The 23,308-nt window shown below is 55.4% G+C and overlaps 1 protein-coding gene across 1 annotated transcript; it reads right to left on the bottom strand.

Annotated features, from left to right (window-relative positions):
* Positions 1 to 762: 762 nt before the first annotated feature.
* On the bottom strand, positions 763 to 10,134 carry EMX1 (empty spiracles homeobox 1). Its single transcript, XM_065837363.2, has 3 exons — positions 9,547 to 10,134; positions 7,225 to 7,409; positions 763 to 1,481 (listed from the first exon to the last, which is right to left on the bottom strand). The coding sequence occupies exons 1-3, from the start codon at positions 9,911 to 9,913 to the stop codon at positions 1,314 to 1,316; spliced, it is 720 nt and encodes a 239-aa protein (XP_065693435.2). The 5' UTR covers positions 9,914 to 10,134; the 3' UTR covers positions 763 to 1,313.
* Between the last annotated feature and the right edge of the window lie 13,174 nt (positions 10,135 to 23,308).

Genomic DNA, 23,308 nt, shown 5'->3' with positions numbered 1-23,308 from the left:
TACACATTATATACACAGATGTGTGTATATTGTGTATATATAATATATAAAAGATGCATTCTAAAATACAATATATACACATTATATACACAAATGTGTGTATATTGTGTATATATAAAAGATGCATTCTAAAATATATACACATTATATACACAAGTGTGTATATTGTGCATATATCATATATAAAATCTACATTATAAAATACAATATATACACAAATATGTGTATATATTGTGTGCATGTATATATGTATGTGTATCATGTGTGTATATATGGTATATCCTATATATGTGTCTATGGATTTTTAAAGATACTTTTATATATATGTATATGTATATGTATATTTATGATGTGTCCTTCCCCCGAACTCCATCAAGACTTGGGAACGACACCCAACCTTTGTCCCCCGTGTCCCCCAGCCCCCATCCCTCATGGCTGTGGCTCTCAGGAGCACCCAGGCTGTCCCCAGGGCTGGGGGGACATTCCGGGGGGCGCAGGAGGGATCAGAGCCCTGGGGAGCCGCTCCCCGCCATTCAATCCCGGCGCAGGTGTGAAGCTGTCACATACCTGTCATACCCACGGCCGCCCCCTTCCTCACCCATCCTCATCCTCATCCCCACCCCCTGGCCCCGTCCCTCCCCAGTGCCCCCCAGTTCCCATCCCCACAAGGCCACTGGTGTCCTGCGATGGTGGAGGGGACAGTGCCCTTGTCCCCCCACTCCAGCCACCTCCACCAATGCAACCAGACACGGTGCCAGAGCATTTTGCTTGTTGTTTTTATTACCACGCAGTAACACACGCTACAGCTGCTGACCGACTACCTACGACAGGGAACGCACGCACACAGGCACCAAATAAAAGAATAAATTAAAATAAAACTGTGTAAATTAAAAAAAAAGAAGAGAGAAAAGGAGGAGGCCAAACGATGGAGATTTAAAAAAAAAAAAAGAGTGAAAAATAAAAAGGAAAATGAAAAAGGGGTTGGGTACATTGAGCTTCTAGGTAGGACGTTTGGATCGGATGTCACAGCCGACGGACGGTCCCAGCGCGGAGGAGGATGCGCGGTCGCGTCCCGGGGCCGCGGGCGCCCTGGTGCCTCCTCTTCCTCGGTTCGGCGGCGGGAGCTTCCCCAAAAGCAGCTCCGAGGGTGCCCCGGGTGACGGGGGGGACGGGGCGCGGGTCACCCCGGAGGAAAAGCAGCGGGCGGTGGCTTCGGCGACGTCCCTAGAGTTCGTTTGGTGATGCCACCTGTGTCCCCCCGGCCTCCCCCGGGTTCCTCTCCATGGCGGCTGCACCAGGAGCCTGTCCCTGCCTTAGTCGTTGGAGGTGACGTCGATGTCTTCTCCGCTCGACTGCTTGGTGGCGAGACGCCATCGGTTGATGTGGTGGGAACCTTTCTTCTTCTGATCCGAGTCGGGTCCTTCCTCCTCCAGCTTCTGCCGTTTGTATTTCGTCCTCCTGTTCTGGAACCAAACTTTCACCTGGGGGGGAGAGGGAGAGATCAGCGCTGGGGGGGTCCCGGTGATGGACAGTGCTGCAACCAGGCAGCGAGCTCCATGTTCCTTGGAGATGAGCAGAAAAGATGTCCCTGTGTCCCCTGTGCTCCCCTGGCCACCCTATCCTGCCTCGGTTTCCCATGTGTCTGCAGCAAGGTGGGACAAGGGGACAAACATGGTGCTGCTGCACCTCCCAGCCTTGCTGAGCCCCAAGAGGGGTGAAGGACACTCAGCCCCACCTCAGCCACGGGGTCTGCAGCCACATGGGACCCTCCTTCCAGCACCACGACCCCGGTGCCCATCACCCCGGTGTCTGGTGATGGGCACAGGGCAGCGGGAGCAGCTGAACCCAACAGCCCCGTGGGGTGACACGCAGAGCTGGCCCCACAGCTCCAGCCAGGACCTGCGGCCCAGCGCCCGGGCGGCATCATGGGCCGGACTCTGTGTAACCGGGTAGCTAATTATAGATAGATTATAATTACAATTATAATTAATTTACCTCACTGAGGTGTCAGGAAACCTTTTCCACCACAACGGTGGCCAAACGCTGTCCCAGGAGCCCAGTGACGCAGCGGGGTCTCCATCCGTGGACATGACACCCTCCTCTGCCTGAGCATCACCCTCCCACCCTGCACCCCCCGATGGCAGCGCTGAGCCCCATGGGGGGCTGGACACGGCAGCACAGACACGGTGGTGGGTTTGGGGTGCTCAGAGCACCCCTGTGGTTGGTGGGGGGGGGCCGTGCTGTGGGCACCCATGTGGCTGGGCATGCAGGGTGCTGCAGCTGAGGATCACTGAACCGTTTTGGTTGGAAAAGACCCTCAAGATCATCGAGTCCAACTGTTCCCCCACCCCTGTCCCTGCCCCATGTCCTGAGAACCTCCTGTCCGTCTGTCCAGCCCTCCAGGGATGGTGACTCCAGCACTGCCCTGGGCAGCCTGTTCCAATGCCCCACAGCCCTTTGGAGAAGAAATTGTTCCCAGATCCAACCTCAACCTCCCCTGGTGCAACTTGAGGCCGTTTCCTCTGCCTCTGGTGCTTGTTCCTGGGGAGCAGAGCCCGACCCTCTCCATACTACAGAATACTGCAGGCAGCGGTGCAAATGCTGCAAGCAGAGGTGGGGATGCTGCAGTGAGGGATGCAGGATGCTGCAGGCAGCAGTGTAGATGCTGCAGTTAGGGATGCAGGATGCTGCAGTTAGGGACACAGGATGCTACAGTGAGGGATGCAGGATGCTGCGGGCAGCGGTGCAGTGCTGCAGTGAGGGATGCAGGATGCTGCAGTGAGGGATGCAGGATGCTGCGGGCAGCGGTGCGGTGCTGCAGTGAGGGATGCAGGATGCTGCAGTGAGGGATGCAGGATGCTGCGGGCAGCGGTGCGGTGCTGCCCGCTCTCCCGGGCCCGCAGGACACTAGGTGCCGCTGCTCGGCTGCCGCTGCCAGCCCAACACAGGCCAGGCTGAAGCATTTACCCGCTTGCAGGTGACGCAGCGCCCGCAGCCCCTCATCCCCCAGGACTGTCACCCCCTGTCCCTTCTTCTCCTTCAGCATTAACTGCAGGCAGCGCTTTCCGCTCCGGAGCCTTTCCCAGTGAGGCGAAGGCCGGTGTTCACACCTCGCTGCATCCCCCAGGTGAGCAAAACCCTCGCAGGGTGCTGCAAGAAGCAGGACGAGCCCTTGACTTTAAAGCATGCTTGGTCTATTGAAACAGCTGCTTTATGGCACCAGGATATAATATAACCCCCCCGCCCTGGACTCAACCCATTTGCTTTCCTAGCTTTGGGGCATTTCTGGAACAATACTGAGCTGCTGCCTTTCATTCAAGGACTGCAAAGCACTTTGCAAACTTTAATTAAAGCTCTCAGACCTCTGGGAGCGGGGAAGTTGCCTTATCCTTGAATTATCGAAGGGGAAACTAAGGCATAAAGCAATTAAGATGCTTGAGTGAGGCTCTTGTGGAAATCTGGGGTGGGTGTGAAGCGGCTCTGGTGTGTAAATCCTTTGCTCCCCAGCTCGGTGAAAACGGCCGGGGACGGGATGAGGCTCCCGGCGCTTCCCGACTCTCCTGCGGGAACAAGGACGATTCCAGGCCGGACGGGCTCCCCGACCCCTCCGATCCCTGGTCTCCAGCAGACCAGAAGCTGTGATGAGAGAAGTGTGAGAACCTCACAGTGGGACATGGGGGGATAAGCTGCCCCCTACGAGCCTCATCCTGACTCCAGGAGTAATTGGTTTAAACCCCCAAGCTTGGGGGTTTTATCCCTTCCCAAACCCCCATGCCATTAACTGTTGTCACGCCGGGTGTTTGCGCATCCAACTGCTGTGATGCTCCCGGGGTCCCTGCCCAGCACACCAATGTCACCAGCATCCCTAAGGGATGGGGATGGTCCCTGCACGGCTCCTGCATCCCGGTGCTGCCTCTGGACACAGCTCCCATCCACTGCACCCTCCGGGCTGTCACATCCCCCTGGAAATCACACTCTGCTTCGGGACCCAGAGAATCAGCTCTGGCCGAAAGGTGACATTGCCATCGCCACGTGGGGACAATTAAAATCCAGCGGCTTCGTGCGCAGCTCCCCTGGACACCAACCCAAACGCTGCCGAAGGCTGGGAGCACAAAGATGGGTCTGGCCAGTGACTGAGAGGGACCAGCCCCATCATCTGGGGACAGACACAGTGACACCCGGGCTGTCACCCCAATGTGCCACCCCCTCCAAGGGCAGCAGAGCTCCCCAGGCACCCTCAGCTACGCCTGCAGTCCCAGCCAGGACTTCTCTTCTAAAAAACACCCCAGAACTTTTAAGAGCTTGTTTTTGGGGATGGTCCTCAGCTGGGGACCACTGCCTGTCCCTGCATGCACGACGCTGGGAGGGGATGCGGGGATTTATGGCGCCCACATCATCACCCCAAAGCTGGGAGGGGATGCTCAGATTTACAGTGCCCACATCATCACCCCAAAGCCAGGAGGGGATGCTCAGATTTATGGCACCCACATCATCACCTCAAAGCTGTGAGGAGATGCTCAGATTTATGGTGCTCACATCATCACCCCAAAGCCAGGAGGGGATGCTCAGATTTATGGCACCCACATCATCACCTCAAAGCTGTGAGGAGATGCTCAGATTTATGGTGCCCACATCATCACCCCAAAGCCGGGAGGGGATGCTCAGATTTGCGATGACCCCATGATCACCTCAAAGTCAGGAGGGGATGCTCAGATTTACGGTGCCCCCATGATCACCCCAAAACTTCCCGCTGGCAGGATCTGGGGTGAGGCCTTTGCTTTGGGGGTACAGATTTGAGACCCCAAGGGGGTTTGCACCCCATGCTGGGGGGGGAGATGCGGGCTGCATCGTGCAAAACTAACTCAGGGAAGTTATTCCCCAGCCCAGCGCGCTCCCCAAGGAGGTGAAACGACCCGATGCCACCGGTGATGGGCACAGTGTTGTACCCCCAGCTGCTCCCCGCCCCACGTATCCCACCCCATGACACCCCAACCGTCACGCTCCTTGTGCCACCAGCTCACACGCACCACGTGTCCCCACGTCTCCTCTTGCACAAGCCACCCCAGAGCCCTCCAGCCTCATCCCATTCTCCAACACACACGTTTGCTTCGGGACCTTGTGCTGCTGCTGGATTTTCTCCCATTCCCTTTTTCTACTTTTTGTCACTGTTGCATGGGCCTTTCTCATCCCAGACTCGGCAGGAGAAAGGACGGGAAGGGGTTAAACACGCCTGCCCTTCCCCACCCTGTATCCCAAGGCATTTCCTGATGCTGGGCAGGTACCTGTCCCCTTTGCACCTTCCCCCGGGGCTGCTCCAGGTGTTGCTCCCCGGCTGGGGGACCCCAAGAAATGGCAAAACTCCCTTTTCCAGGGGCAAAAAGCAGCTGGGAAATAGGGGCAGGCAGAGCCGTAACCGGCAGCGCCTTCTCGGAGCGGCTAAATCCACTGGAAAATAACGAAACGCACCACCCGCGGGTTCGGCCCTGGGGCTGGGTGTCTGCAGGGGGGAAATGCGGCTGTGCCACCCGGTGTCACACAAAGGACGCGTGTCAGCGAGGAGTTTTCCACGGGAGGGTTGCGTGCATGTAGGATATGGATTAAATAATAATAATAATAATTATAATTATAATTATAATAATAATAATATGCCTGCTTTGGGCCCAGCCACCAGCCAGACTGCTGCTCCCTCCCCACCAGCACCTGTACTTCGATCCCCATCCCATGCCCCTCCGTACATGGGGGTTATTTCCCTCCAGATAATTAAAATAAAGTATTTTTTAAAAGAAAGATTATTTAAAGTAATAGACTTATAAAATAATAATAAACCAATAATGTACAATAATAATTGACTCGCTGCCGCCGCCGGCCCCGAGCCCGATGCTCTTTTCCCCGCGGACGCCTCCGCCCGTGACCCACGCTCAGGTGCTGAATTACCCTGCGCTGAGCTTTCCAAAACCACACAAATACCACCCTACAAAATAAACACCACTGCGTACAAATATATATCCATATTGCCTCTCTCTGTTTCTAATCTCCACCCGGATTTAGGGCGGGATGCCTCTGCTGCTTCCCCAATAAACTGCATTATTGCGTTCAGGCTCGGGGCAACGCTGCAGAATGCGAGGGCCGGTTGAGCTCCCCCTCGGGCATCCCGCAGCCGCCCTTTCCACCCGGACAAGTTGCTGTTTGTTCTTTGACCTTTTGGTTGCTTTTGTTTCGTTTTGTTTTTCCTTTTAACACCATTTTCATCCCCAAAAGGTGAGAGAAGCAGCGAGAACATGGGTTGTGATGCCGGCTCCTCCTGTGCCCTCCAAGCCGGGAGGTCGGGACGGCATCAGCACCACAACACAAACAGCCTCTGGATTTTTGGGGCGTTCTCCCCGATATCCACACCGTCACCTTCCCGCTGTCCCCGTGCCAGTGACATTTTCCTCCCATTAAATTCCCTCTGCAAGGATGTATTTGGAGGTTTTCCTCACCGAGGCGGTAACTGGGAACACCCACAGCTCCAGCTTTATTTTCCAATTGAATTAAAGGATAGAAAATAAATTATTTCAGAGAATAGGCCAAACTACCTACCCAGAATTTGGAGAAAACTTTCTCTGTGCATTCAGTTACTGAATATTACGGGTGAATCTTTGGGAACAGCTGCTCACCAAGACACCGACCTCGGACACACACACACGGATGCTCAGCCCTGACTCCTGTTTTCCCCCAGCACCGTTTGCCTTTCCGTTTCCCTTCATCCCCCCGGTTCTCCCATATCTAAACACCTCTGAAATGTCTTCACTAAAAATCAGAAAGTTGCAGCTGAAATCAGTGCCAGCATCACACCCATCCTGACTTTCGGGCCCCGTGGTGTTTGTGTCCAACACCGAAGCACAACTGGGGAAGGGACTCATGCTGCTGCTCCTTCTTTTGACTGCATTTTTAAAACTCTCAGGGAAAACACCCCGAACAAGCAAGAAATAACACCAGAAAACCACTCCGGAGAGCAGCACGACGCAAACCTCAAGCTGGGTGATCGTAATGACCAAACGCCGCGGAAAAATAAAATACCCCATATACTAAAATATCACCAATCCGCACGGTTCGGCCCCCATTTCAACGCAGGATTCCCAGCCGAACCCAGCTGGGATTTATGCAAAGCGCAGCGGGGTCGGTGCGGTCGCTGATGCTGAACTGGACGGACAGACAGACAGACAGTGGGACCGGTGGCCGTACCTGGGTCTCGGAGAGGCTGAGGCTGCTGGCCAGCTGCTTGCGCTCGGCACCCACCACGTAGTGGTTCTTCTCGAAGGCCCGTTCCAGGCGCAGCAGCTGCGATGGCGAGAAGGCCGTGCGGATGCGCTTGGGCTTGCGGGCGAAGGGGCCGTGCAGCAGGAGGCTCTCCTGGGACACCTCGCTCCCTGCGGACACACAACGGGGTCAGCGGGTGGCACCTCCCGGCCCTCCCAAACCTGCGTTTTCCCCGTGGTGGGACTGGGAGGTGTGGGGGAGAGCGGGGAGGAGAGAGAAGGGGTGTTGGGGAGGCCCTGGGAACCTTCCCTGAGCCAAAATTGCAGAAAGAAAGAAAAGTGAGAAGAGAAGAGAAGAGAAGAGAAGAGAAGAGAAGAGAAGAGAAGAGAAGAGAAGAGAAGAGAAGAGAAGAGAAGAGAAGAGAAGAGAAGAGAAGAGAAGAGAAGAGAAGAGAAGGAGAAAGAGAAGGAGAAAGAGAAGGAGAAAGAGAAGGAGAAAGAGAAGGAGAAAGAGAAGGAGAAAGAGAAGGAGAAAGAGAAGGAGAAGGAGAAGGAGAAGGAGAAGGAGAAGGAGAAGGAGAAGGAGAAGGAGAAGGAGAAGGAGAAGGAGAAGGAGAAGGAGAAGGAGAAGGAGAGAAAGTATAGATGGGGAGAGGAGGAAGAGGAAAGAAAGAAGGGAAAGGCAGAGAAAAAAACAGAGAGAGAAAAAGATTAAAGAGAGGAGAAAGAGAGAGAGAGTGTAAGAAAGTGAGATAAATACAAAGGGAGAAGTGAGAAAGGAAAAAAAATAAGGCAAAGACCAGAAGGAAAAGAAAGAGTGAAAGAGAGAAGGGAAGAGAGAGGGAAAGAGAGAGTAAGAAAATGTGAAAGGGAGAAGGAAAGAGAAAAGGAAAGTGGGAAAGAAAAAAAGAAGGAAAGCAAGAGGGTAAGAAAAGATCAAAGAAAGATAAAGCAAATGCAATAAGGAAAGGTAGAAAGAAATGATGGAAAGAAAAGAAAATAATAATAAACAGAGAAAGAAGAGGCAAGAGAAAGCAAGAGGACACGGCGGGCCGGGGGCAGGGCCGGGCAGCAGGTGGAGGGGCCGGAGCCGCTCCGGGCCGGGCCGGTCGGGCCGCAGCGGGTTCCGGGGCCCCGGGGCGCCGCCGCCAGCGGCCGCGATCCCCGGTCCGTGCCGAGCAGATAAACCTGATCGGGACCCCCGGGGCATGGCGGCGGGGACAGCGAGGGGACAGCGATGGACAGGGAGAGGAAAGGAAAGGAAAGGAAAGGAAAGGAAAGGAAAGGAAAGGAAAGGAAAGGAAAGGAAAGGAAAGGAAAGGAAAGGAAAGGAAAGGACACAGACAGAGAAGGAAAATGAAAGAGGAAAATAAGAAAAGGAGAGAGAGAAAATGAGAGAAGCAAAGAGAAAATAAACGGACACAAGTCGGGAATCAAAGAAGAGAGAAGAGGGAGGACAAGAAAGGAAGAGAGGAAGAGAAGAGAAGAGAAAAGAGAAGAGAAGAGAAGAGAAGAGAAGAGAAGAGAAGAGAAGAGAAGAGAAGAGAAGAGAAGAGAAGAGAAGAGAAGAGAAGAGAAGAGAAACTAAAGAGAAGGAATAAAGAGAAAAGCAATAAAAACAAACAAAATCTCCCTGCGCAGCCGAGATCCCTCACGATCTTTCCCTTCGTTCCCGAGAAATCCCAACTCCCGGCTCCGGCAGCCGCGGGGCCGCGCAGGGAAGCGGCAGCGCCGGGACCGTCCCCGGGAGCCCCGCGGTGCCCGCCCGGGACCGCGCTCCGAAGCCCCCGCCCCAGGGCACCGGCTCTGCCCGGACACCGCACCGGCCGTGCGGGTGCACCGAGTGTGCAAATGCAACGAGTTTGCAAATGCACCGAGCTCTCAGTGTGCAAATGCACCCAGTGTGCAAATACAACGAGCTCCGGGTGCGTAACTGCACCCGAGCACCGGGTCTGCAAATGCATCGAGTGTGCGAATGCACCGAGCACCGGGTGCCTAACTGCACCGAGCACGGAGCGTGTAACCGCACCGAGCTCCGGCTGTGCAAACGCATCCGTACCGGGGGTACAAACGCACTCCGGTACCGCTGTGTAAACGCACAGAGCCCCGGCGTGTAAACACACTCGGCACCGGTGTTCAAACGCACAGCAGCGGGGTGCAAACGCACTCGGCACCGGGGTGCAATCGCCCGGAGCACCGGCTGTGCGTGCGGGCACCGCAGCAACAGGTTTTTCCCTCCGGTTCTCCCTCGGCCTCCCCGGTTTAACGGGTGGCGTCCCCCGCTCTCTTTCCGCGCCCCGTTTCTCACCTTGGAAGCGGTGCCCGAAGAAGCGGTTCCGCAGCACCCAGGGGTAGAAGTTGAGCGGGTCGCGGTGTTGCGGCCCGAAGAAGGAATGGGGGTGAGGTAACGCCGACCCCCCCAGTTGATGGGGCCCGACGGGCAGCGCCGGGTGCCCCACGGCTTCGGGGAAGACGAGCTCGGCGCTGCCGTAGAGGGCCCGGCCGGCGGCAGCGCCCTGGAAGCCGGGGGCGAAGGCGGCGGCGGCGTCGGCGGTGGCGGGGCCGGGGTAGGCGAGGGCGGCGGGACGCGGGGGGGGCTCCTCGGGGCCGAGGTGGGTGTCTTTGCCCACCAGAGACTCGATGGTGAAGCAGCGTTTCGCAGACGGTTGGAACATGGTTTGAGCCGGGAGGGGAGATGGGGAGGGGAAGGGGAGGGGGGCGGGGGTCGGAGCGGGGCTGTTCCTCCGGGTGCGTGTGTGTAAAGAAACCTTCCCCCCCCCCCCCCCCCAATCCCCCCCCGCTCCGGGCAGCGCACACGGACAGACACACGGACACACACCCGCCCCGCCGCCCACCCGCGGGCGCCCACGCACCCGCGCACCCCGGGCAGCCGGTACAAATACGGCCGGTACCTGGCGGGGCCCCGGAGGAGGGAGGGGGCGGCCTCACCTGCTCGGGCCCGGGCAGGGTCGGGGGCCGGGCGGGCAGGGGGAGGCAGGGGCGGGCAGGGGAGGCACAGGAGACAGAGAGCGCCCGAAAAACTGGACTGGAGCCGCTCCCGCAGCCGCGCCGAGAAGTTGTGGGAGAGGGGCTCCGGCTGCGGGGCTTTTCTTTTCCTTCTTCTTAGAAAAAAATAAAAAGCGTCCTTTAAAAATCGTCTTTTTTTTTTTTTTTATTTACCTCCTCCTTCTTTTTATTTTTTATTTTTTATTTTTCTCTTTTTTTTCTTTCATTTTTCTTTCTTTTTCGTTCCGTTTTTTAAAAAAATATAATCCTTTCCTCCTTTCCTTTCCTTTCCTTTCCTTTCCTTTCCTTTCCTTTCCTTTCCTTTCCTTTCCTTTCCTTCCCTTCCCTTCCCTTCCCTTCCCTTCCCTTCCCTTCCCTTCCCTTCCCTTCCCTTCCCTTCCCTTCCCTTCCCTTCCCTTCCCTTCCCTTCCCTTCCCTTCCCTTCCCTTCCCTTCCCTTCCCTTCCTTTCCCTTCTTCTTTTCCTCTTTATTTGTATTTTAAGCCCCTCGCAGCCCCTGTTTGTAACTCCGCGGCTCCGGGAGCTCCGGCCGGGCGGGAGGGATGGAGGGGGGGTGAAGTGAAATCCTCCTCCCCGCCTCCCGCGCAAACTCCGCTCCCCTCCGCGTCCCCCCCACCAAAGACAGGACCTTCCGCCCCCGGACAAAAGGCCGCTCTTCTCACGGGGCCGATCCTGCGCTGGGAATAATAGTAAAAAACCATAATAAATCCCGAACAACTCGCCATTTGGGGTGTTTTTCGGCAGCTCGGGGGGATGCGCGGGCGCGCAGCCGCTGCGCGGGCCGGTCCCGAGTTCACTCCGCAGTTTGGCTCTGCTCGGAGTTTTGCCGCTCCGCGGAGGCGGGGGGGCCAACCCTCCCCTCCCCTCCCGCACAAAAGGGGTTGAAAGTCTATTTTCCACTTGGCTGCATTGAAATACTCCGCGCAGGGCACCCGCGGATCCTTCCACCCGAGCGCTGCTGCGCGGCCGCGGCCTTTCCGCGGAGCCGCTCCCGCAAGAACCCGCGGGGAAGAAACGGGGAGCGGGGGGGGGCGCATAAAATCCATGAAATCCCGCAGAAATCAAAGCCTATGAATGGAGAGCGTGGCCAGAGCGCTCTTATTTTCAGTTTTTCTTCCCGAAAGTGAGCGAGGAAACAAATCATCTGCGTTTTAAATATATATATTTCTGTAAAAAATTGCAATAAGGTGGGGGGGAGAGCACCAGGGCGCACCCGCGAAGGGATGGGGAAGGGGAAGAGGAAAAAGGGGAAGGGGAAAGGCAAGAGGAAAAACGGAAAGGGAAGGGAGCTACGGGGCCAGCGCTCGGCTCACCCGCGGGAGCTTTGCCCGGCTCCGGGCCGCTTGTAGAATGTCATTGAAATCCATTTAATTCAATTTTTACGTTTAATTTCGTTCTTTGCTCGCTGTTCCCTTCGCTCCCCGGGGGTGCGGAACCTCCGCCCCTGGCAGCGGGCGGGGGCAGAGCCGCGGAGCGCTGCGCGGGGCCGTGATTTCGTTTCCTGCGGATTTCGCCGCTTTTCAGCATCTTCTGCGCGGTGTGGGGGGGAAATAAATACAAATAAGAAGTCGGGCGGGCGCTGGTGCTCCCGCCGGCAGCATCTCCCCTCCGCACCCCATCTCTGCAGGGATATTTTTTGGGGGGAGCTGCTTTGGTTTAAGGGATAAATCCTAAATTTTCCCTATTGGAAAATTCTAAACGTTTAAGTGATTTTCTTTTCCCCTATTTCCCCCGGTGGTTTTCAGTCCCAGCTCGGTGTCCCAGGCTCCCCGGATGCTCCCGGGAAGCTGCTGCACCAGGAACGAACCCCAGATTTATTCTATATATTTCTTTTCCCCTTTCCACTCCCAGGCCTGATCCCACCTCCAGGATAATTCAAGCAGGATTTTTATCCCCCATGGGAATAAACCACGGACCCCTCCAGGCCTCACTCCGGCTCCTGGAGCTTATTAAAGGGAAAACTTTGTCCCCCGCAGCCCCGGGAGGAGGAGATGGGGAACAACCTGCCCTCCCGCTGCATTGCTGGCCGGGAGCAGCTCTGCGTGGAGGAGAAGGACATTTGTCTTTATTTTTAACGAAAGAGCCACTGAACGTGGCGGGCAGGGGGTGCAGCACTGGGATTAGGGGGTGCTGGTGGGGAAAAGGAGGGTTTGCTGCCTCTTAAAACGGAATGGTGAGGATTTTCCGAGGAGCAAAACGAAAGACGAATAAAGGAGAGGGTGAAGGGAACAGGACAGGCACCAAAATCTCGCCTTGGGGTTGGGGGGAGAGGGTGAGTCCCAGGGATGGGTGGATGGACAGTGGGTCTGTTGGCATCAATCTGCACCTCGCATCGTTTGTCTGCCTGCACCCCAACCCCTGCCTGCACTCCAGTCCCTGCCTCTTAACACAAATCTCTGCCTACATCCCAATCCCTGTCTCTGGATACAAATCTCTGCCTGCACCCAAATTTCTGCCTGCACCCAAATTTCTGCCTCTGCACCCCAGTCCCTGCCTGCACCCACATCCCTGCCTCTGGATACAAATTCCTGCCTGCATCCCAGTCCCTGCCTGCACCCCAACCCCTGCCTGCACCCCAATCCCTGCCTCTTAACACAAATCCCTGCCTCTTAACACAAATCCCTGCCTGCACCCAAATATCTACCTGCACCCAAATCCCTGCCTGCACCCAAATATCTGCCCTTACACCCTCATCCCTGCCTGCACCCCAATCCCTGCCCACACCCCTCCTGCCTCCGCAGGCTCTGCCGGGGCCGGATCCAGCACGCTGCCGGCAGGTGCCGTCCCTTCCATCGGTTCCTCGTTAATCTGTAACACATCGACCTCCAGCATCAAAGGGCAGAAATGTGGAAAATCAAGCCCTGAGCCCCCGGAGCGTGGCCACGGGCACAGCTTTGCCGGGATGTTAAAAGTTGACCAGACTTCAAAGTGGTGGACTATTTCCTCCCAACCTCTCCCACCTGCTCTTCCCATGGACACAGCTCCTTGTCCTGCCCGGATTTCTTCTTGGCATCCTTCAAATGTGGCCCTGAAGTGAAGAATGGAGGACTATACTTTGGGTTGGGGGCATGAGGAGGTTTGGAGCTTGCCTGTCCCCAGCTACTTCTTCAGTTTCTATTTTATTATTATTTTTTTTTAATTTAATTTGATTCAAAGATATTCTGGGTTGGAATAAACTGTCCCTGCACAAGCCAGTGGGCATCAGCAGGTTATTCATCTCACTTCCCTCAGTCTCCCTTTTTTAAGGTGGTTTCGTCAATTGGTTCATCATTGGTGGGTGGCTGGAATGATGGATTGATGAGTGGATGGATGGGTGGATGGATGGATGGATGGATGGATGGATGGATGGATGAAGATGACATGGGAATGCTGGGGATGGTGGTAGATACATTGATGGATGGGAGATAGCTTCAGTCTATGGAGTCAGGTTGATACTGAGAGAGGATCCCACCACCACGCCAGCCAGATCATGTAGCTATGGGCTGGCAGAGGTCAGTCCAGCAAGAGAAGGTGCTGTTTGGTCCTCACCCACCTATGCGAAGGTCACGCTGGCTTTTCCACGGGGTTTGCATCCACCCTCAGCTCTCTGGCACGGCCTGACCACGATGTTGGTACAGAAACCCTGCACAGATGTGAGCTCTGGTGCCATGGGTCCTGGTGGGCTTCCAACGTACTCAAACATGGGAGATCTTGAAGTTCCATTCGGTGTGGACACAGCTGTGGCTTCGGTGGCTACAGCCACGTGTCATGAGTGGGGATTTTGCACTTGCAAAGCAAACAGGATTTTGCACCCAGCTCCTTGGAGGCATTGAACCCCCAGAGCCTGAAAGGATCATCTCCAGACCTTGAATCATCTTGAGATGATTGTGCAGGTGCCCGTAGGCCTGATAAAGCCTTTCAGAGAGCTATGACACCTCGGATGTTGGTGATAATGCCCATTTCGGTGCTGAGGTTCCACCCACGCCAGGGACAGAGATTGCTCTGCTCATTCCTGCTCAACAAGGTGGTCCCACAGGACCACAGTCTTGGGGAAAATTGTTACAACTCATTAGTTGAAAGTGATGTGCAGAGGTTGGGCACTTGGGGACCTTTCCCCTGACCCTGGGGACTCCATGTCCCCTGTTTGCCCATGGATTGAGTGGGGTGATGAGCTGGTTCACCCACGCTGGGGTCCACAGAGGGCAGCAGTGCTGACACACCTGGGCTTTTGGGCAGCATCCATAGCTCCATGTTCTTCCCCAGGGGTGACAGTGCTGCTGGGGTTCTGGGGGTTCCCCAAGTCCTTCCTCATAAATCATAGAATAGTTTGGGTTGAAGGGACCTTCCCAGTTCCCCCAGTGCCCCCCCTGCCATGAGCAGGGACATCTTCACCAGCTCAGGTTGCTCAGAGCCCCGTCCAGCCTGGCCTGGGATGTCTCCAGGGATGCTTCATCCACCACCTCTCTGCCCAACCTGGGCCAGGCTCTCACCACCCTCAGGGCCAACAATTTCTCCCCCATGTCCAGCCTGAGTGCTAGAAATGCGTTTTTTGACATTTTGACATTTTGACACAAAGTTTCGACACAGGAAATTCCTCCTCCAGCCCCAGGGAGGGTTCGGGTGCTCCCTCGGGTGGCACCGGAGCGTGACCCCCGCATCGGACTTTTCCCTTCTTTGCTCCAGCAGCTGAGAAATCAAGATCCCCTGCAAGATTGCACCGGTGCAAGGCAAAAAACCCCACGGGGAGACAGGGAATCCCTGCTCGGATGCTGGGAGAGTCCCCCCCAAACCCCGTGGGGACAAGGCAGGGTTATTTTAGGGGAGATCGACGGATTTGGCTCCCGCTCACCTCCTCAACGTACCGTTAAATGGCATCGAGATGGTGTAGCAGCCGCTTACATATGTTGCTTATAGACGCCAAACTTATTAACACAATAAAACTGCTGCTCAGAAGCTTTCCTGCCTCTTTTCCCGCGCCGAGAGCAGCGCTGTTGGCTCACCTAGCTGCCTCGTATAGAAACACCCGGGGTTGCTTCTCATATGGCACCCAGGAAAATAAATACATGAATCAGCCAGGGTCCCCCTCCCAGCGTTTCCAGAATAGGGAGCTGGGGACACCTCGGAGCTGGGGCTTCAAAGCCCGTTCTGGGGTGCTGGTGGTCTCTGAATCAATGAATTTTCCTCCTGTTTTGCTCCGAAAGTGGTCGGAAGGGGACCCTGCGTGAGTCAGATGTTTATTTTCCCCGGTGCCATATGAAAGGCAACCCCGTGTGTTTCCATACGAGGCAGTTAGGTGCTTCCAACACTGCCATTCTCCAGCAGAAAAATAGGCAGGAAAGCTTCTTAGCAGCAGTTTTATTGTGTTATTAAGTTTGGCGTCTATAAGCAACATATGTAAATGACTGATATACTGTCTTGATGCCATTTAACATTATGTTGCGGAGGTGAGCGGGAGCCAAGTCTGCAGCATTTCAACTAATACGTGAGGAGCTGCCAATTCTCGGGGGGTTTTTTTCTTCCTTTTTTTTTTTTGTAATTTTAATTTAAACAATTAGCAATCTACCCGCGCCAAAATAATCACTCGGACCTTTCCATCTCCATCAGTGTTTCTTGGAAAACGGGTAAATATTGTGTTTGTTTAGCCCAGGCTCAGCTCAGCTTCCCGGTGCTGGGATGAACAGCCCGGATCGCTGGGTGTCCCGGTCCCCATTGCTGCGGATGGGGAGAGGGGTCGGCATGGAAATTGCGGAGCTGATGCCAAACGCAGCCGTAGCCCTTGGTAGTGAAGGTGCCAATGTCTCCACGTTTCCCCCTTCCCAAAAAAACGAAAGACAAACAGAAAAAAAAAGAATTAACTATAAAATTCAATGAGTTTCTTCCTCTCGCAAGTAATTTTCAGTTAATTTATGTTGAATCAATGGTTCCTTGCAGTCATATGGATGGCAGGCTCCCAGCCATTATTAGTGTAAACAGATTTGTGAGCAGTATATTTAGCTGTTCCATATTGCTTTTAGGAAATGTGCACATTTCCGTGGCGTATACTTAGAGAGGGCCATACCCTGCCACCACTCCGCAGGTGGGGACGGGGCCGTGCGCGGGCCCCCGCGCACCCGGCCTCCTCTTCCTCGCCCCAGAGGAAACCTGGAGCTGGGCAGGGGGGTCGGGGGCCCTTCGAGGGGACCGTCAGCTCCTGAGTTGAGTCCCCGTGGCCATGGCCACCTGTGCCACCCAGGGACCACGTCGGGATGCAGGTGGCATGTCCACCCATCCACAGTGGGATGCAGGTGGCGCATCCACACAGGGACAACGCTGGGATGCAGTTGACACATCCAGCCATCCATGCCATGACATAGGTTGCACATTCACACAGGGACCACGTCGGGATGCAGGTGACAAGTTCACCCATCCACAGTGGGATGCAGGTCACACATCCACACAGGGACCACATCGGGATGCAGGTGACATGTTCACCCATCCACAGTGGGATGCAGGTCACACATCCACACAGGGACCACGTCGGGATGCAGGTGACAAGTTCACCCATCCACAGTGGGATGCAGGTCGTGCATCCACACAGGGACCACATCGGGATGCAGGTGACATGTTCACCCATCCACAGTGGGATGCAGGTCACACATCCAGCCATTTGCACTGGGATACAGGTGACACAACCAGCCATCCACACCAGGATGCAGGTGACATATTCACCCGGGGACCACACTGGGATGCAGGTGACACTGCACCCATCCACACCATGATGCAGGTGACATGTCCACCCATCCACGCTGGGATGCAAGTGGTGTATCCAGCCAGGGACTGTGCCATGATGCAGGAGACACATCCACCCATGCACACTGGGATGCAAGTAACACGTCCACTCAGGGAACATACTGGGATGCAGGTGGCACATCTACCCATCCATGCCAGGACACAGGCTGCACATCCACCCAGGGACCATGTCAGGATGCAGCGGTCATGCCCATCCATCCACACCAGGATGCGGGTGGCACATCCACACAGGGACTGCTCCGGGATGCAGGTGACACATCCACTCAGGTACTGTGCTGGGATGCAGTTGGTACATCAACCCATCCACGCCAGGATGCAGGTGACACATCCACCCAGGGACCACATCAGGATGCAGGTGACACATCCACTCATCCACACTGGGATGCAGGTGACACATCCACCCATCCATGCTGGAATGCAGGTGGTGCATCCACCCAGGGACCACGCTGGGATGCAGGTGACACGTCCAGCCAGGTACCACACTGGGATGCAGGTGACTTGTCCGCCCATTCACACTGGGATGAAGTTGACAATATCCACTTATCCACATTGGGATACAGGTGGCACATCCACCCATTCACACCAGGATGCAGGTGCCACATCCACAGCCGCACTGGGATGCAGGTGACACATTCACCAGCCACACTGGGATGCAGGTGACACATCCACCATTCACTCCAGAATGCAGGTGACACATCCACCATCCACTTCGGGATGCAGGTGACACATCCACCAGCCATGTCGTGTGTATGTGGCACAGTGGCCTCGTCCCTGCCACACAGGGATGGATCCGTCCCCTTCTCCTGACTGGTTGATTTACAAAGTTGTGGTCCTGCAGAGAAGTGCCCATCACCAGAGGGTTTGGGGCCAAAATGCAAAATGTGCTAAAAACGCAGTCCCCAGATTTCAAGAGAATGGATGTAAAAGTCCCCCAGCTCCCGCGGGATGGATCCTGGGTCCTTACGCTGCTCCCCTTTTCTGTGCTCCCCAGAAGCCAGCAGGATCAGGCCATTCCCCACGTGCACACTTCACCAAAATAACCCCAAAACACTGAATCCAGAACTGCCAGTTCACACATGCTGGCATGGCACCGAGTGTGGGTGCATCCCCCTTCGCCAAGGAATCGGGGCAGGATACGGCCCTGGGGTGGCTTTTGCTATTTTAATTCCTCCTGCCTGCGTGCCCAAAAATAGCGAGCGTGCTGGCCCAGGTGGTGCAGAGCATCGCTGAGCATTGCCGAGCATCGCCAGGCATCGCCAGCTGCGGCCGTGAGAGGCTTTTGGGCAACCTCTCACCATGGCTACCCGGGCCGCGGAGAAGTATTTCGGCTCCGGGGGGAGGGTGCCGGCCCCTTTCACAGTGGAGAAAGCCGCGACATCAGGGCTCTGTTGCTGGATGTCACCGTCTCCCCTCCCGCCAGCGTGAAAAATCAATTAGGAAGAATTAGCGACGTGTCAACGGGGAGAATTACGGGCCCCATCCTGCATATCGCTACCAGGAGGAGGTGACAATGTGTCACCGCCCCCTCGGCTGTCCCCACCACCATGACAACCCCAAAACCACCGTGCCCCAAGACCTGAATGCGGGTTGGGGTGCTGATTTCCAGCCTGGGCGCCCCTGCCTCAGTTTCCCCATCATTTCCCGCAGCATTGCCAGCTGTGGGTGTCGGATCCTTGTCCCCCATGGGAGCCCATCCCTGTGGCTCCAGGCCTGGAAGCGCAATTTGCACTGTGTCGCCGCTTTTCTCTTCCCTCCTCTTTCTGCATGTGCGTATATATATATATAAATAATACGAAAAAAATCCCAAACTCTGATTAAAATCCTCTTTTTTTTTATTCACCTGCCCATCTTTCCTCTGTCTCCATCTCCCATTCTATCCAAACTCATAATTAATCGCTCAAGGCAAAAGTAATGAATGTTAATTGGCCATCTGTACAAAGACTAATTAAAATCTACCATGCTGGGGATTAAAACATACCTATAGCAACTGCCTGAATTGAGAATGAGACAGAGGAGAGACTGAGAAAACAGCTGAAAGGCTTGTGCGGAACGCAGCCTGGCTTAGGTGTGAGATGAGCTGCGACTCCGAGATCTGAGCCGCTTTATTATTAAATTAGAAATAAAAGAGGGGCGGGGAGGGGGGCGAAAATCTTCTGAGAGAGCCGGGAGGTGTTTTAATGGGAAAAAAGGCCGCGGGAGATTTCAAAGGCAGAACGAGCCCCTTTGGACCCCAACATTTTGGGTTGGGTTTCTCCCCGCCGCGAGGAAACGTTTCAGGGGGGTTTCAGCTTGTTTTAGGGTTTCTTGATGTGTAGAAAATGCGCCGGGCGCTGGGAAAGCTGCTGAGTCCAGGGGGGAAAGAAGTATCGCTTACATTTGAAGAATCAGGGGTGGATCAAGGGCATCGCCGCCGGTTGGGATCCGGTGCTGGGATCCGGTGCTGGGATCCACATGCCATTCAGCATCGCACCCACGGCCACCCCGCGCCCTTCTTTGTCCTAAATCCTTGGCTTTTCAGGCCTCTTTGTTGCGGGGAAGGTTTAGGAGGTGGTGGAATAGCGCAAAACGAATAAACCAGCGCTAATTATTCACGGGTTTGTTCCTCCTCCTCGTCACAGTCCCGGCCCCTGCGCAAGCACCCCCCGACCCTCCCTGCACTTCACATCAGGGGCCAAGTGGGTTCTGGATTGTCCCGCCCAGCCCAGGTGTCCCCTGTAGCGCTGGTGACACAGCTGGAGGCAGCAGGAGGTGCCCCAGGGTGATGGGGACCCAGGGAGATGCTGGTTGTAGGGTGACAAGGGCACAGACCCTCTCTCCAAACGGGTCCCCCAGGCTCTGGGCGGCTCTGGCTCATGCAGAATGGCTGGGGTTTTTTTCTTAGAATTAAAAATACAAAAGGAAATTCAGTTAAAAGGAAAATTAAAGCGAAGAAGCGCTTTCCCTTCAGCCAAAACTGGGGGTGCGTTTCTTCTCAAAACCACCAACCTGTGGCTCCACCGCCTTGTGTCCCCGAGACGCCTGAGGCCGTCCCCATCTATCCCATGTGCCAGCTCCAACGCCACCAACCAACCTGTTTCTTTTAACCCCAGACCACCAGTTTTTCCTGCCGAGAGCAGCCGACTGTATCCCTGAGATGCCAGGGACCGCAGAGCGTCCTTCCCAGCAGCTTTTTGGGGTTCCCAGCGGGAGGTGACGGGGACGCGGGGGAGACGTTGGATATCCCGGTGGCGCTGATGCTTTGCAGCCGCGTGGGAAGCACCGGGCTGGGCTCTGCTCTTGTTTTCTCAGATTCGGCTTGTTTACTCCCAACACGAGTGACCGCCGTGGCCCTATTATGGGAGCGGCTGACAGCTCGGCTGACAAGTGCGCTCGCGGCAGGAATGTGAATGCGGCTCCCGGCCTCGCCGCGCTGCCTCGGTGGCGGTTTGTGCCGGCGGTGACACGGGCAGGGCGAGGTGACGGGACATCCCCAGGGAAGGGGATGCTCTGGGTGTCCCCTGGGATCCTGCATGGTGCTGGGAGAGGTGGGTGCAGCGTGGAGCTGGAGGGGTTGAACAGACAGAGATGAGGTTCTCAGGACATGGGGCAGTGCCCAGGGGTGGGGGAACGCTTGGACTCAATGATCTTGGGGGCCTCTTCCAACCAAAATTATTCTATGATTTTACGGTTTGTTTGGCCTTTCTGGTGTAAATCCCAGTGCTGAGCATCTGCCAGAGACCCCCAGTATCCTACTGGGAAGGATAGGGATCTGCTGGGATTATTCAGTGCTTGGGCAAGGGCTGAGCCACCAGCACAGGAGGGTTTGAGGGCTGGAGCACCAGTGTGATGGGAGCAGCTGAGGGACCTGGGGGGTTCAGCTGGAGAACAGGAGCTGAGGGGAGACCTTCTGATCTCTGAACTGCCTGAAAGGAGCTTGGAGCCAGGGGGGTCGGGCTCTGCTCCCCAGGAACAAGCGCCAGGAGCAGAGGAAACGGCCTCAAGTTGCGCCAGGGGAGGTTGAGGTTGGATCTGGGAACAATTTCTTCTCCAAAGGGCTGTGGGGCATTGGAACAGGCTGCCCAGGGCAGTGCTGGAGTCACCATCCCTGGAGGGTTGGACAGACGGACAGGAGGTTCTCAGGACATGGGGCAGTGCCAGGGGTGGGTTATGGTTGGACTCCATGATCTTGAGGGTCTCTTCCAACCTGAATGATTCTGTGATCCTGTGATGCACTGCAGAGGTGGCTCAGGACAGGCCGTGGAGGGGGAGGATGGATGTGCTGATCTGAACTGGGAGCTCTGCTGAAGGAAAGGGCACAGGAAGGCGCCGGTGTCAGGACCAGCAGCGTCCCTGAGTCCCAAAAGAACCAGGGAGCATCCCGGCCTCAGCGTGCCCCCGGCTCCGCTCTCGATACTCAGAGAAGAAGGTTTGAAACGCATCCGGCTGCATCCCACATGGGCCAGCGCCAAACAGGACAAAGTCTGGCTTTGGGTGCTGCATAAAAAAACAGGGGAAAACTCTTCTTTTCTTCCCATTTCTAGCAGCTCTTTCCCACCAGGGTGGAGGTGGCTGTTGGTCTGCAAGACCTGGTTTGATTGCCAGTGAATTCGGTGGGTGCGGGACAACACCGGGAGTGATACTGAAGCTGGGGATCTGGTGCTAGTCCCAGCTTAGTGAGTCCAGCTGCTCTACCCGCACCGGATAAAGAAGGTTTAATTAATCACAGATCATTTCTGCAATGTCCCCCCATTAACCTCCATAGCGGACTAAATAATAACTCATTAAAGGCATTTGAAGCTCGCAGGAACAGGACAGTTTACCAGCAAACCCACTGCTCTTTGACTCTAAACTGGGTTAATCTCTCATCTCTTCTCCCTGGATCAACGAGTCCCTCGTTACACATTAAATGGCAGCTCCAGGGGACATGGCCAGCCTGGAGCTGGTCCTTCTTCTCGCTTAATGCTGAGGCCACCAAAACCAGGGGACAACAGAGAGGGGAGAAGAATAGAAGCAGGTCAAGAGGCTGAGAGTGAGGAATGGGAAGAAGACGCACGAGTGAGTGTTCAGTCTTGGGGAGAAGCGCTGGTGAGAACCGGTGCCAGCTCAGCAGAGAGATATTTGTTGTTCTAACCCTCTGGAGCTGGGGGAACATCCACCAAATCCCAAGAAAACCCTTCAAAGGTCCTGACTTGTCATGTAGAGAGGTGGGAGGTTTGAGGTGTCTCCGTGGGCATCGCTGGGGCGTCTGTGCCCATGGGATGGGGGTCCCCAGGTGGGAAACGTTGGCACCTCCAGACCTTTGTCCCTCCCCGGGAGCATCTTTGCTGGAGGAACAGACCATTTACCTTTGGCCTCATGGCTGTTTGTGAACAAGCAGCTCTCTGGGCACTTGGTGTCCCGGCTGAAAAGCCCGTGCTCAGCATTTCTAGGCACCGGATGGGAAAATAAAGGTCTTCTTCTTCCCTTCTGCTGCGAAAGCTTTAATAAGGGGCAGCGGAACCTGGCCGCAGCCGCTCGTCTCGCTGAGCTGGGGGCAGCCCAAGTCAGCAGCTGAGATTTGGGAGGTCATTGGGTGCACGTCGGTTTTAATTTGGGAGGCTTTGGGGGGGATTTAGGAAGCTCACCCTCACCGCTGTCCTGGAGACCTGCTCACGTATGTGGAAATAAAACCCCAGCAGTGGCTTTGACTCCTTTCATAACCCAGTTCCCCGAGTTGCAACGTGGGGACAAAGGGGACAGTGTCTCCCCCAGCATGGAGAGGGGCTGGGTAGGGTCCCCAGGGTTTTCTGCAGCACTTTAATAGAGATCTTGGAACAGGCTGCCCAGTGAAATTATGGAGTCACCATCCCTGGAGGGTTGGACAGATGGAGATGAGGTTCTCAGGACATCGGGCAGTGCCAAGGGTGGGGGAATGATTTGACTCGATGATCTTAAGGGTCTCTTCCTACCAAAATGATTCTATGATTCTACCTGCACCCCTTGCACTCCAGCCTTATCTCTCCCCATTCACCAGGGCTCAGGGAGGCATCATCCTTTCAATTCATGACAGCAATCGCTGTGGCCAGGAAGGGTCCAGCTCCGGCAGTACATCCAGCAGGCTGCTTCGCCCCCCCAGTAGCGAGAAAACTGCTTTTCTTGTAAGCAGGTGAGCTCAGAGGAAGGAGGGACATATAGGGAACAGTGGGCTGGACAACCCTTCCTGGGGCTGCCATGAACCCCAGCACTTCACTCTGGGGTGGGATAGGAAAAAGCTAAGGCAAAAAAAAGGGGGAAAAAGGGGTAAAATGCCTTGTGCAA

This window comes from Patagioenas fasciata, chromosome 4 (assembly GCF_037038585.1).
Source record: "Patagioenas fasciata isolate bPatFas1 chromosome 4, bPatFas1.hap1, whole genome shotgun sequence".
Classification (NCBI taxonomy): Eukaryota; Metazoa; Chordata; class Aves; order Columbiformes; family Columbidae; genus Patagioenas; species Patagioenas fasciata.
This window is presented reverse-complemented; position numbering and strand designations above follow the sequence as displayed.